This window comes from Vespula vulgaris, chromosome 14 (genome assembly GCF_905475345.1).
Source record: "Vespula vulgaris chromosome 14, iyVesVulg1.1, whole genome shotgun sequence".
Classification (NCBI taxonomy): Eukaryota; Metazoa; Arthropoda; class Insecta; order Hymenoptera; family Vespidae; genus Vespula; species Vespula vulgaris.
Window position 1 is genome coordinate 2,383,264 of NC_066599.1, and position 13,606 is coordinate 2,396,869.

A 13,606-nucleotide genomic window follows, 5' to 3' on the forward strand; every position below is an offset into this window, starting at 1 on the left:
CGGACTGATCCATTGAGTGTTGATGATATAATTCGAAGAGTATATATTAAATTCGAAAAAAAATTTATATATATATACAAACATATAATTCGAAGAAATAGAAGTACGAGAATAATACATAGAAGTGTATTAGTGTATTAGTACGATGGTGTATGAGTGTATTAATACGATGGTGAATTATCAAAATGATACGTCGAGAAGTATCATAAAAAAAAATAAAAGAAAAAAAGGGTGTTGAAAGAAATAGAAGAGAGAAGGATATAGAAAAAGATAGGATGATCATAGGCCGCGATTATTAAAAGTCAGTGATACGTGAATCTACGAAGACGGAAAGTTTCTTTAATTTAAGAAACCAAAGTAATCTGCGAACAGAGAAGAAGAACCTAGACGCTTTTATTTCATTTTATTTTATTTTGTATTCCGCTTTTTCTTTTCTGTTCTTTCTTCCTTTTTTCTACACACTCTTTCTCTCCCTCTTTCTCTCTTTCTCTGTCTCTTCGTAATTGCGTCGATTAACAGGGACAATGGAGGTGACGCGATATTAATGATAATAGAACGAACGGGGGTAGATGAAACATCGACGAGACGTCGAGTCGCCTCGAATATTAATGTGGTTGACATGCGAATACACTGTCTATATATGTATAATATATATATATTATATGTATACATAATATATATATATATATATAGAATATATATACATATATATATATATATCGGCGGGGCGTCGTTATTCAACGATCGCTTAACTTATGCACGATACAAAAGAGTCCATTAACGCGCAGCGAGAGGCTCGCTTTGAGTCTCGTGGATATTTTTCTGAAAATTTGTGCGTCCTGAATCAGCAACGGCAGCTAGCAACGGCACGTCGGCTTGGTTGGGTATTCAGAGTACAAACGTTGAATAGAAGAGTAGAGGTATACAAAAAGAGAAAGAGGTATACGAAAGTGAAGGAAATAGTGTGTGTGTGTGCGTGTGTGTATCCCTGTATGTGTGTGCGTACGAGAGAGAGAGAGATAGAGGAAAGAGAGAAACAGAGTAGAAGAATGAACGAGTTAGAGAGAGAGATAAAGAGTATATCTTATCGAAACGCGTGTCTGACATACAGAAAACGTAAGAGAGTGAAAGAGTGAAAGAGAGAGAGAGAGAGAGAAAGAGAAAGAAAAAAAAAGTGAGAGAGAACAAGACCAAGTCTCTTTGTCCAAGGGAAGTAACATAAACCCTCCCCCATTCGTCACGGATCGCCCCTTCGGTAACGAGGGCTTTGAATCGGACACACTGTCACGTCGAAACACGAGCTACGTAAGTGTCGGTCCCGCTTCATTAAATTCTGTTGTACGTTGAACCGCATTGTAGCCGATATAGGTACATATATGAGCGTGTGTGTGTGTATTCGGGAGAGATGGAACACCTGGCGAGCGACAGTTCGACCGTGTCCCGCGACAATGGGGGTGGAATGGGGAGAGGATCCAATGGGAGGGATCTGAAACCACCCACGCATTGTACTACAATTATGTCGAATTTTCTGCGATCTATATTTCCAATGTCATTATTATCATCACTCTCATTAGTAGATTAGAACATATCTGTATATGATTTTTTTCTTCTTTTCTTGCTTTTTTCTTTTTTAGCTAATATAATTTAATCTACGAATTAGCGAAAGATAAATAAGGTTACGTACACAAACGGCACGAGCGACAAGAAGAACGTTCGTTCTAAGAAGTTTCATCGACGAGCATTGGAAAGAAGAATGATGTATAAGAGAATTAGTATAGGAGAATGAGAGAAAGAGATATTTTGAGTAATTTGAAAAGAAAAGGAAGAACAGAAATAGGAAAGGGAAAGCAATGAAGGAAATTATCTAAAGACTGATAAAGATATAGATAGCGAATAAAATAGAGATTAGAATTGATATATCGTGTAGGTATTAAGTGGTATTGAGACGATGTTAAAATTAGCAACGGTACCGTCGGAATTAATTCGTAATTAAATCTTTTGCGTCGGAGGCGTGGAACGATATCTCTCTCTCTCTCTCTCTCTCTTTTTTATCTCTCTCTCTCTCTCTCTATCTATCTCTCTCTATATATATATCTTTCATTCTCATGTGGTGGGTGGTGGTCGACACGACTCGTGGGTGGGCAGCTATGTCCCCTCACCCACTCTTCGTCTCCGTTCTGTTCTGTTCGTCCTATCGTCGAGTCTGGGTGACAGCCGGAAATAAAGGGCCGGCCGTGCATTAACGTCGACGGTCAAAGGGTCGCTCGAATATCGACCGAGACGCTCGACTCTCGACAGCGTTAAATTGCCATTTGTCGAGCGGGGAATGCTTCTGGTTAATGCTCGCTGAATATCGGCCAATATACTGCCCGCCTTCCTCACCATCCTCAGTGACCCTTTCCTTCTCCGCCTCCGGCGAACGAGATCAAACCTATGAACACTGGACCGACCTAAATTTTTATCTCTCGTCCGTCGTTCGTGATTTTTTTTTCATTAAATTGAAAAATTCTTTTTCTTAACGCTTTGCTATCGGCACATTTCTATGATGGGACTGTCAGTCCGTCTATCGGTCGGAACAAATTTAGATTTTCAAAGTTAAAATTATAATATTATAATATTATCAAATTGATATATCTTGTTTGATATTAATTATAGTAAGGAAAAGTAAAACGATGGAATAACGTTATGACGATATTATATATTACAACGAAATGTTCGATAAGAATTATCTTATAGTCTTTTTCTTTCTTTTTTTTTTTTTTATAAGGGATTATAATGGAAAATAAATGAAATGATAAACGATGAATGTTTAGTGTGAGAAATCGAAAGAAGAAAAAGAAAAGAAAAGAAAAGAAAGGAAAAAGAAAGAAAAAGATTTTTTTCCTCGAAATAATTCTTTTCCGAATGACAATAGCAATTAGAAAAGATTTTTCATTTACTGTCACTAATTATATTTTTGTTCAAATTACAGCACCGTAGAAGTAATTTCCCGTTCGATAATCACGTAACTCGAAGACTATTTCACACGGATATATCTGAAATAGACCAGAAACTCGTTGAGCCAGAATGGAGTTCTTCCATAACCATCGGAATCGTAAGTCTAGTTTAACGCAATTTCGAGAATAACCTTTTGGTATAAGCTCTTCCTCTCTTTATCTCTATCTCTATCTCTATCTCTATCTCTATCTCTATCTCTGTTTCTATCTCTATCTCTATCTTTATCCCTTTCTCTTTCTCTCTCTCGTTGTGACTTAATTTTCCTGGTCTACGATTTCACCCCCAACCACTTACCGAGAATATAGGCGTTCTCTCGTATCGTCCGAAAATTACTTTCGCCATCCTGATCGCGTTTCCGATCGAGTTGTCGGGGCAGTACGGAAAACTCGATACGAATTACAGCCCGGGGGTGCAATATCGGCCCATTCGAACGATCCTCTTTTGCTACCCTCTCTCTCTCTCTCTCTCTCTCTCTCTCTCTCTCTCTCTCTCTCTCTTTCTCTCTTTATATGTATATATATATATATATATATAAATGCGTGAGTGTATATGTAAGCGTGCATGTATATGTATATATATTTATACACACACAACTCACCTTCTCGATAGAATCCTCTCGAGCTACCACCCTTGAACACTCTGAACCCTCTTTTTTGGATTTACCACGTACCAAGAATCTTTCTTCATTACTTTCCGGCATTATTAAGAATCTCAAAAGGATTTAATTGGATCGTGATATTTTCCATAAAGAAAATATTCTAGAAGGTAATTGGTAATTTACCTACATTTTGAATTTCGTCGTACTGTTCTATCTCTAAGACGACAAATCGATGTCCACTATATCCATCGGTCTCAAAGTCCACCGTGCAAATGAATACCATTGGAAGGTTGCGCAGACAGACAGATACAGACAGACAGACAGACAGACAGACAGAGAGGAGAAGAGAGTAGAGCGGACCCTATTGAGTTACGGTCGTTGAACACGCGACGGCTGCAAAGGTCTGTATCAGCCACTCGTGGAAATCCCGGTACAGGGTAGTGGTGGTGGATGATGGTGATGGTGATGGTGATGGTGGTGGTGGTGGTGATGGTGGTGGTGATGGTGATGGTGGTTTACCCTCGCAGTGACTCGACCGTTCTCGCGTCCTCCATGTCGTCTAGCATCGGGACTACGAGACGCCTAGCTATCGCTTTTCTCCAAAGGATTTAGCGAATACGACAGAATTTCCGCGCCTCTCTAATTAAACTCGAGACTACGTTCACGTATCGACACTTTGGGATTTACCTTTGGGAATTAGATTTACGATTTAACGAGAAATCAAATTCTCTAAAATATACTTATGTATTTTACGAAGATATCACATCTATGTGTCTTACATCTCTGACAAATATTTCGTTCCAGTTTTTATTTTCAATCTCATTTTTCTGAAATACGAATATTTGTAAATACGTTTGAAAACGTTACACGTATATATTTCTATTATATATCCAACGAAATTTTCTTTAAAAGAAGGCATATACGTATGTACGTATATACTTACCGTACACACGTAACTGAGAATTTTATTCTTCCTTATATATTTTATCTCGTAAAATCTTTCTTTCACTCTCTTTCTCTTACTCTCTCTTTTTTCTTTTCCTTTTTAGAATTCCCCTGTAAAATAACATAAATATGGTGAAGTAGTCTTCGCCAGGGGAATAAAGAGGTACGCGAGATTTCTCTTTCTGGTTTTATTATTTTTCTTTATTTTTTCTTTTTCATTTCCCCTTTTTTTTCTTTTTTTCTTTTCACTTTTCCCAATCTCACCTCGCCACCGCGAAGAAGAAAAGTCGAAAAGCTAGACATTTTTCTATGCGTAAAGCACGAAATAAAATACCTAAGTAGTGGTAGTAGTAGTAGTAGTAGTAGTACTAGTACTAGTACTAGTACTACAATAGTAATAGTAGTAATAGTAGTAGTAGTAATACGGATTTAAACTCTGTTCGAGTTTTATCGCTTCATCGGTGGAATCGTTCGTGCCACTTGCGACAATGCCCGTCGACTCGTCTCTATTAAGAGTCGAGCCGAGCTTTAGAAAGGGTGAAACGGCATGCACGTAGAGCAGATGCTAGCACGCGTACTTACACATACACATACACGTACGCGTACACATATATACGTTTTCTCTTTCTCTCTTTCTCTCTCTCTCTCATACACTCCGTTTTCTTTCTATATCCCGTGAACAACATGAACATACGAATAATACACCGTTAGTCTCTCTCTTTTCTTTCTTTTTCTTTTTATTTTTCTTTTCCTTTTTCTTCCCCTTTTTTTTTCTTTTAGCGAATGGTTACAGTACTGGCAGGATCGTTCAACCCCCACAGACATCATCCGTCTCGGAAATTCTTTCCCTTCTTTCTGTAAATCCAAGACGAAACGTTCTCGTCTTTACTCTCCCTACTTTCGATTTGCGGGGAGAAATGACGCGGCATGGACCGATAAATTTTCCTAGGGGCTAGGGAAATACCTTGGAGGGATCTAAACCCTTCTATATATATATATATATATATATATATATATATATTATATTTCCTTCTCTATTTCTCTCTTTTTGAATCTGGTTCTCTTGGATTTAGTTGCGAAAATAGCATAGAATAAGATAGGAGAATTTTCAACGTGTTCTCCTGTCTGAAAGAGAAAAAAAAAGAAGAAGGGGTACGAGTGGAAAACATTTTTTTCTCCGTCAATTTGGACGTATCCCATATTCCATGTTGGATATTCACGTCGTAAAATTCGTCGTCCCGTAAAATTTCAATTTCCATAGTTTCACCGTTTGACGTTTAAAAAAACTATAACGAAAAAAATTTAAGAATGTGGATTGGAAAGATTATTGATAAATCGAAGTGTCTCGACGTCATCACGTCGTCAATTTATCTCGTAATGAATTCTACGAGCACATTCATCGAATATTTATCATGGTTACGAGCTATTATATTTATGAATTCGTATATACATATATATGTATATGTATATCGTGTATATGGTGTGTATATATTCGTATATTTCACGTGCGTATATTACCACAGAAGGAATTTCTGTTATCCGAAGCAATCATCTCGTTCTTCTGGCTAATCCTTCATTCATTCATTCATTCATTCATTCACTCACTCATTCATTCATCACTCATTCATTCATTTTCTACCCTCTCATCGGTTTTTTACCGACCACATGCTCGGCACACGCAGACACATTCACCCACACGCACGAATACAGACGATGTATTACATGTTATCGAAACTTTATCGGACTCTCTCGATACACGCGATCCTGTGTAAAAAATATAAATTATCGGTCCATTAAAAATAATTCGTCCTTTATGTATAATCTACTATAAGTAGATTTATATCGTACGTAGATTATACTTACAGTGAGTACTTACTTTCCTTCAAAATTCTTCTCATGTTCATCGAATGATCAACGTACCTTTTAAATCATCTTCACTTCTCATCTTTTCAATTCTCATTTGTTCTTTTTCTACTTTCTTTCTTCTCTTTCTCTTTCTTTTATATATATATACACAGATTGGCAAAGAACACGCAATACCTTTCATCGAAATAACGCGATCGAGAGGTGCAGGAGGAGGGTGAGTAGAGGCATCAACCGAGCGGCTCGTGCCCGCAGATTTACGATCGAAAAAATTCTTCGGGGTAAAGATGGAAGAAAGAAAGGCGCGTAAAAAGAAAAAAAGAAAAAAAGAAAGCTCGAAGAAAATAAAAGAAAAGAGAAGAGAATGGAGAGAAAAAGAAGGGAGAAAGAAGAAAAAGAGAAAGAAAAAGGAAGCAGAAAAGAAAAGAAAATGATAGAGAAAGTAAGTAGAGAGAAACAGAGAGAGAAAGAAAGGAGAGGGGGTAAAGGGGTGAGTAGAGATAGGTAGATAGGTGATGGCACGAAGTAATATTACCGGTAGCGCCATTAACGCCAACGGCAAAGCCATCGTGTGATGGTATAGTGATGGTATAGTGATGGCGATGGTGATGGTGGTGAACGGTGTCGTTCTTGAACGCGCGCGCGCACAACCCTGTCACACTTCCGCGCTCGTTAAAAAACTCTCTCGGTTAGGTACATATCCGAATGCCTTGCGAAAAAAGAGAGCAAAAAAGAGAGAGAAAGAGAGGGATGAAGAGAAAAAGAAAGAAAGAGAGAGAGAAAGGAGAAAAAAGGATAAAAAAGGAGAGACTTCACGAATGCCTTTGTAGAAGCCGCCATCGCGTGAAACGCCCTCTACGACGTATAACCACGTAAAGATACGCGTACATACATCATATATACATATATATATATTATCCATACATACATACATACATACATACATATATACGAATACATATGTACATGTATGAATATACACACGGTCCTTCGTGGTACACGCGCCATAAGTGCAGCATTTGGAAGGGGCAGAAGGAGAGGGAGAGGGAGGGTAGGTGGAAAAACGCTCTTCAAAACTTTCTATATTTTCATGCAAATTCTCTTCGTTCTCTCTCTCTCTCTCTCTCTCTCTCTCTCTTTTTCTTTCAATCTCTCTCTTTCTCGCTGCCTTTTCTCTTTCTTCGACGCGCAAACATCGTTCCCTTTTTATTTCATCTTTCAGGAGAACTCACGCACGCACCTACGTACGTACATACATACATACATACATACATATGCACGCACTTACGCACACACACACTTACGTACATATCACTTATAAATATGCGCGTTCACGTACAACACACATTCGTCGCATCTCTTTTTCTCTCACTTTTCTTCTTTTTCTCTTTAATCCTCTCTCTCTCTCTCTTTCTTTCTTTTTCTCTTCTCTCTCGTTTTTATCTCTCTCTCTCTCTCTAAATCTTTTTCTCTCTTTCTATTTCTCTCTTTTTCATCGAGTTTGCGTAGCCATCGGAAAATTAGTATTCGACCGGGCACATCGGGACAACCTTTTTCGTATGCGGTACGTACATGAGTAGTACCTACGGTCTCTCAACGAAATACCGCGGGTACATCGTTCCAACTTTTTTCGAACGATTTTTCCGGGATTTTTGTGTAGAAGTGTTCGCCTGTGGAAGAGAAATGCTTCCAGAGACGCTTTTGTTAAAGCACCTAGAACAGAGATAAATTTCTTCCTTTTCGTCGCCTCTACGATCACCTAAATCTATTTTTACTATTTTAACTCTTTTTCGTGGCGATCTTTTGCTCCTTTTTTCTATTTTTTCTTTCTATCTTTTTCTTTTCTTTTTTTTTTTAACGAAACTATCGATTGAGACGATATAGCAATGCAAGAAAATTCGATCGAATCAAGTTTTATAATTAAAAAAAGAAAGAGAAGAAAGAAAATGAAAATAAACAACAATATACATAAACACATCGTATATCTAAAAATGAATTAATATTATTATTAATAATTAATAATTATGTTGACTTCAAGTACTCACGGATTAAGTAAAAACGAATTCTTTCGTTGTATAACAAATTAACGAAGATTTTTATTTATTCTTAAAGCCCTTCTGATCGTATATAATTATCATTCCTCAATTTATAATTGAATGATAAAAGTAAATTCACTATTAAATCAATACATTTTTTAATAAAAATGGTTCTCGTTTAAGCTTCATTTTTAATAAAATCTGTAGATTTAATTTAACGCGAGAAAAGCAATTAAAAGAGAAATAAAACATTGAGTTTACTCTTGAATTGAATATTTTTTTAATAATACGCAAAGAGAAAGAGAGAGACAAAAAGAGAGATATACGCTATTCAGCTTCATATTAATAAATTTAAATAAAAAAAATAAAATAAAATGAAATAACGTCATACTATTATCTCGCAGTGCAAGTTCCTCGTAACCGTTCCCACGCATATTCATTAATATCGACTAATACGCATCGGTGAGATTAAAATCTTTGCAAGGTATGAAAAGAGGACGTTCGAAATATTTAAATCCGACTCTTCGTTAGATAAAGGAGTATATTTTATCTCCCAAGGTGAAAAATCACGAAGAAAGAGGGAGAGGTAAAGGAACAGGACAGATGGGAGGGGTAGAGGGTGGAAGATAGAAAAATCACGCGGATCTTAAAGATAAATAGTCGGTGTATTGTATTGAAATCCCTACGAGGACGAGAAACGAAGGAAAAGTAAAAAAAAAAAACAAAATGAAGAAGAAGAAAAAAAAACAAAAAAAAGAAAAGAAGAAGAACAAAGACAGAAAAAAAAGAAGAAAGAGAGAAAGAAAGAAAGAAAGAAAGAAAAAGGGGTTAAAAAGACTTCTTTTCTGGATAAGAAAGCAGTGTAGTGCTATAACAAAGCTCCTTCCGTCCATCTCTTTAAGCTTCTGTCTTTTCTTGGACGTGTTATAGTAAGGCTCGGAACGTCAAAACTATACGTTGGATAAGACGTTGGTCCCTTTCAAAGCGGATTATAGCTTTTCCCTTCGGGGGTACCTTAGAGTTCGTCGTTGCTTCTAGATCCTCTAAAAGATCCTGAAAGTAGGAGAGAGAGAGAAAAAGAGAGAGAGAGAGAGAGAGAGAGAAATCTTCACATCTCGTTGTTGTGTATATATCCATCGTTTCGAAGAAAAAGCTTTTTCTTCTGACCTTCGTCGAATATCGTTTATCGTTTCGAAAAATATCGAGTAAAAAGGGATGCAGTAGAAACATCAAGGTAGAAGATCTGAGAGAGGAAAAGAAAAACAAAAAAGAATGAAAGAAAAAATCAACGAAATGAATGAAAAGAGAGATGAAAGAAAGAGTAGGGAAATAGTAACAACAACAACAAGAACAATAATAATAATAATAATAATAATAATAATAATAATAATAATAATAATAATATAGGTGTTCAAAAAAAGGAGGAGGTCGCGAGAGGATTCGGGAGATACTCTCAGCTAATTTTTCGCAGGCACGCTCGTTTATGATTCCTTTCCTCGTCTCGTATGCACCTTTCGAAGGTGCAAGTTGCAAGATAGATAGATAGATAGAGATTGAGAGAGGGAGAGGGAGAGAGAGAGAAAGAGAGAGAGAAAGAGCGCTTTTAAGTGATTGAACTCTCCATCGGAATACTCGTCGATATACACCCAGCGTCATTCATCAAACAAAGTGCGTCTTGGTCGGGGACCATTTCATAAAGTGAAATCCTTCAGTTTAAAACGTGGTCCTCTTTTTCTATTCGTGTGTATATGGTATGTGTGTGTGTGTATATATATATGTTTCACATGTATGTCGTCCGTATGTCGAAGTCAAACGAGGCCGACAGTGTTACGAAACCTTTTTGCTTTTTTCTTAAAATTTGTTCTTTTTTTCTTCACCATTTTTTCTCAAGAATATTTTCATTCTCTCACGACAATTCGTTCGTCATTCATAATTTCATAAGACAGACGTTTATATTCTACACAAAATATTAATTCATTCGAAGAGAAATTTTATTAATGAATCAAGAAACAAGGAAAGAAGAAGAAAACGATATCGTAGAAATCATTATTTTATATTTATGAAAACACATACATACTTATATATACCTACATATTACATACGTGTCCATATATATATATATATATATTTTTATACACACGTACGAATTTATATTTCGGCGAACATAACGTTAATTCTTTCGTTCGAAAAAGAAAAGAAAAAGGAGAAGGAGGAGAAGGAAGAGTCTTTTACAAGACATTTATCAGTCATGGCGTGGAGTGTGTTAAATTAATCCTTGATGCTAAGCAGTAATATGTATCTCCGAGTCTCAGCCCTTTCGCGTGTTCGTACCGTTGCCTTTTTTGTCCGTCCCTTCGAGATCGGTCTCGATGAGAACGTCCATTCCGTTTGGGATCTTTCTCAAAGAGAGGATGAGTTTTAACGGGTAAGATTCAAGACTTACGACGAGTATCTACACACTCACATACACGCACAGAAAAAAGAGAGAAAAAGAGAGAGAGAGAAACTTGCGTGTACGTATACGCTTACATGTATACGCATCCTACACCGAGACGTCAAAAACGCATCGTTTTATAAAAGACGTCAAAAAACGAGAAACGATTTGTATATAGGCGCCCGCTAATCTCTTCGTCATTTCTATCCTTCAATGTTACCAAAGTACATAGCTTGGTATTTTAAATAGCCAGCCATCATTTACTACGAACTTTATTAGATATCATTTGAGTATACGCCCAATTCATTCTTTTTAATCTTAATTTATTGTAGATATTCCGTTATCATACGAATGTATATATATATATATGTACGTAGGAATGAATTTAAACGGGACATTTCTCACATTTTTTCTATATCGTATATATATATTGATAATTCGAAACATTGATTCGGAGGGAATAAAAAAGAAAAAGAAAGAAAGAAAGGTAAAGAGCATAAATCAAGAGATAAGCTTCGACCTTCCCACGTCCTCTCGTAACATCTAAATTTCTAATCGGTAGACCTTCCTCTTTTCTCCCTCCCTCTTTTTTTTTCTTTTAGAATTTTAACCAAAAGTCATGCATGGATCCATCGGTAGTGTTTCTTGGAATAAGTCAATAAGATAATGAATCTCTCAGGAATAGTGTGAGGAATGAAGATAATAGAGAAATCCAATTTCAATACATGGTAATACTATCAGTAAAATATATATGTATATACATATATTATATACATATATATATAAAAAAAGAACATTTAAAATTTCTTCGATAAGATCGTAACAGAGGGACGGTACGATTTAAAGAAAATAATTAGCTCGGATACGTCTGAAGATTTATATCGAAATAACAATAATAGTTATCTTTATTGGAATTTTCAAAGATAATCGTCAAGTTGGTCGGTCCTCGCGATAAATTAAAGGGCTCTAAAGGTTATATCTCGTTCGTCCAAGAGAATCGAATACTAGTCTCAAATACAGGACTTCATCGTCGTCGTTCGTAATCGTGTCCTACCAACTCAACCTTGGATATCCCGTCGTGCCACGATGGTTGCTTGGGTTCCTTGCTTGCTTGCTTGCTTGCTTGCTTGCTTGACTGCTGCTTGCCTGCCTGCTTGCCTGCGCTTCTACATATCTACTACTAAAGCCGTTTGCCTGTTTGCTCGGGCCGCTCGCGCTTGGCTGCCAAGCGAGCGATGGGTATCTCGTAACCGAGGATAAATTGCCGTTATTTATACGCCTGTCACGCGCCTCATTGTCTCGTAGCTCACCGTCTAGCTCGTCCACGGTGAGGGAATATAAAATAATAATAAAAGGCGGAGCTTGTTCTTTCTCCTCCTCATATCTTTCTCTCACTCTTTCTCTCTTCCTTTCTCTCTCATTCTTTCTTTTTCTCTGTCTGTCTTTCTCTTTTTTTTTTTAACTCTCTATCTCCATCTTCTTTTCTATTACGTTCTCTTTCTCCGTTTTTCTCTGTTCTCTCTCTCTCTCTTTCTCCGTTTCTTCCCTTTGGTCTTTTCCAATCGTTCGCTCCTAACGACTGAGACGCCATCCACTAAAATCGACGATTATCTCCGCATTATCCCGCGAGTCATAGATCATTAACCATCGATCTATTCATACATATTTTCTCGTGATAATCTCATTCGAAAATTATTACTGAATGAATTTTCAATCTCAACGCTAATCGGCATACTAATCAACCGGTAACTAAATCTCTATCTATCTTCATTAATTTAAGTTTATGGTAAAGTGTTTCTTTACGTAAAGGGAAAAGTTATAGTTGTCCATGTCGCTTTTATAAACGTTTGGTATAGTAAACTTAGGGAAGAGGACTTATCTCTTTATTTTTCTTCTTCTCTTTCTTCCTCTTATTCTTTTTTTAATTCGACGTCTTTCTTTCTCGTTTACCCACGGCTCGCTCGAGAGTTTTAATTCGTAGTGATAATAAAGCAATAACTTTGGTATGGTAAGATTAATGATTTGAAAGAAAAAGAAAAAAAATAGAGGAAGAGAGAGAAAGAGAGACAGAAGGAGAAAAACAAACTCTTCGAAAGATTTATTACCCGAGAAAAGAGCGAGTTAGATTATAACCATCGCGGAACATTGTCCACTCAACGAGAACGAACGAAGCGAGTGCTTCGGAGCAAGTGTGTTGAAGAGAAAGACGAAGAAGACGAAGAAGAACAAGAAGAAGAACAAGAACACGAAGATGAGAAGAGAAGTCTACGAAAAAAGGAAGCATCTTGCGAGGTAGCAAGAAGGAGGGCCCGTAACTAACGCACCGTGAAATCCAGTGGGCACGCGCCATTTCACTTAGCCCACGGCGGCTCCTTTTCCGTGTGAGAAGAAAGAGAAAGAGAGAGAGAAGGAGAGAAGGAGAACGTTTCTCCATCAGACTCGTCTCCGTCTCCTTCATCCTCCTTTTTCCTCGTGATTTCGTCCACCCGTAGCCCGGGGTCATCGATTGTGCCGTAACCCGCGCACACCAAAGAGAATCGTCTCGATCGTTTAAACATTCTCTGACCTTTTGTCTCAGATCGTGGAACCCTTCGGACGATAATTATCAGAATTATCGTTCCTTAACGAACACCCGAGAAGATTTTCATTTTCATTCGTCTGACGACGTTCCTCCGCGTCGTCGTGTCTAGACGTACTTACTTTTTCCAAGTTTTTTGCGCACGGAGAAAGGAG

The 13,606-nt window shown here is 37.2% G+C and overlaps 1 protein-coding gene across 7 annotated transcripts in view; it reads left to right on the top strand.

Moving 5' to 3' along the window:
- The window catches only part of LOC127068912 (frizzled-2-like), a 132,732-nt gene that overhangs the window by 49,539 nt on the left and 69,587 nt on the right, over nucleotides 1-13,606 (top strand). For 4 of the 7 annotated variants that reach the window (XM_051005309.1, XM_051005307.1, XM_051005310.1 and 1 more), the window contains exon 2: nucleotides 2,972-3,094. The exons of 1 other annotated variant lie outside the window; for it this stretch is intronic. In XM_051005309.1, coding sequence (XP_050861266.1) covers nucleotides 3,067-3,094 — 28 coding nt within the window. In that variant the 5' untranslated portion in view covers nucleotides 2,972-3,066. Of the gene's footprint in view, nucleotides 1-1,287; nucleotides 1,306-2,971; nucleotides 3,095-13,606 lie in introns of those variants that run through there. 2 more of the 7 variants (XM_051005311.1, XM_051005316.1) reach the window with 2 other exon arrangements.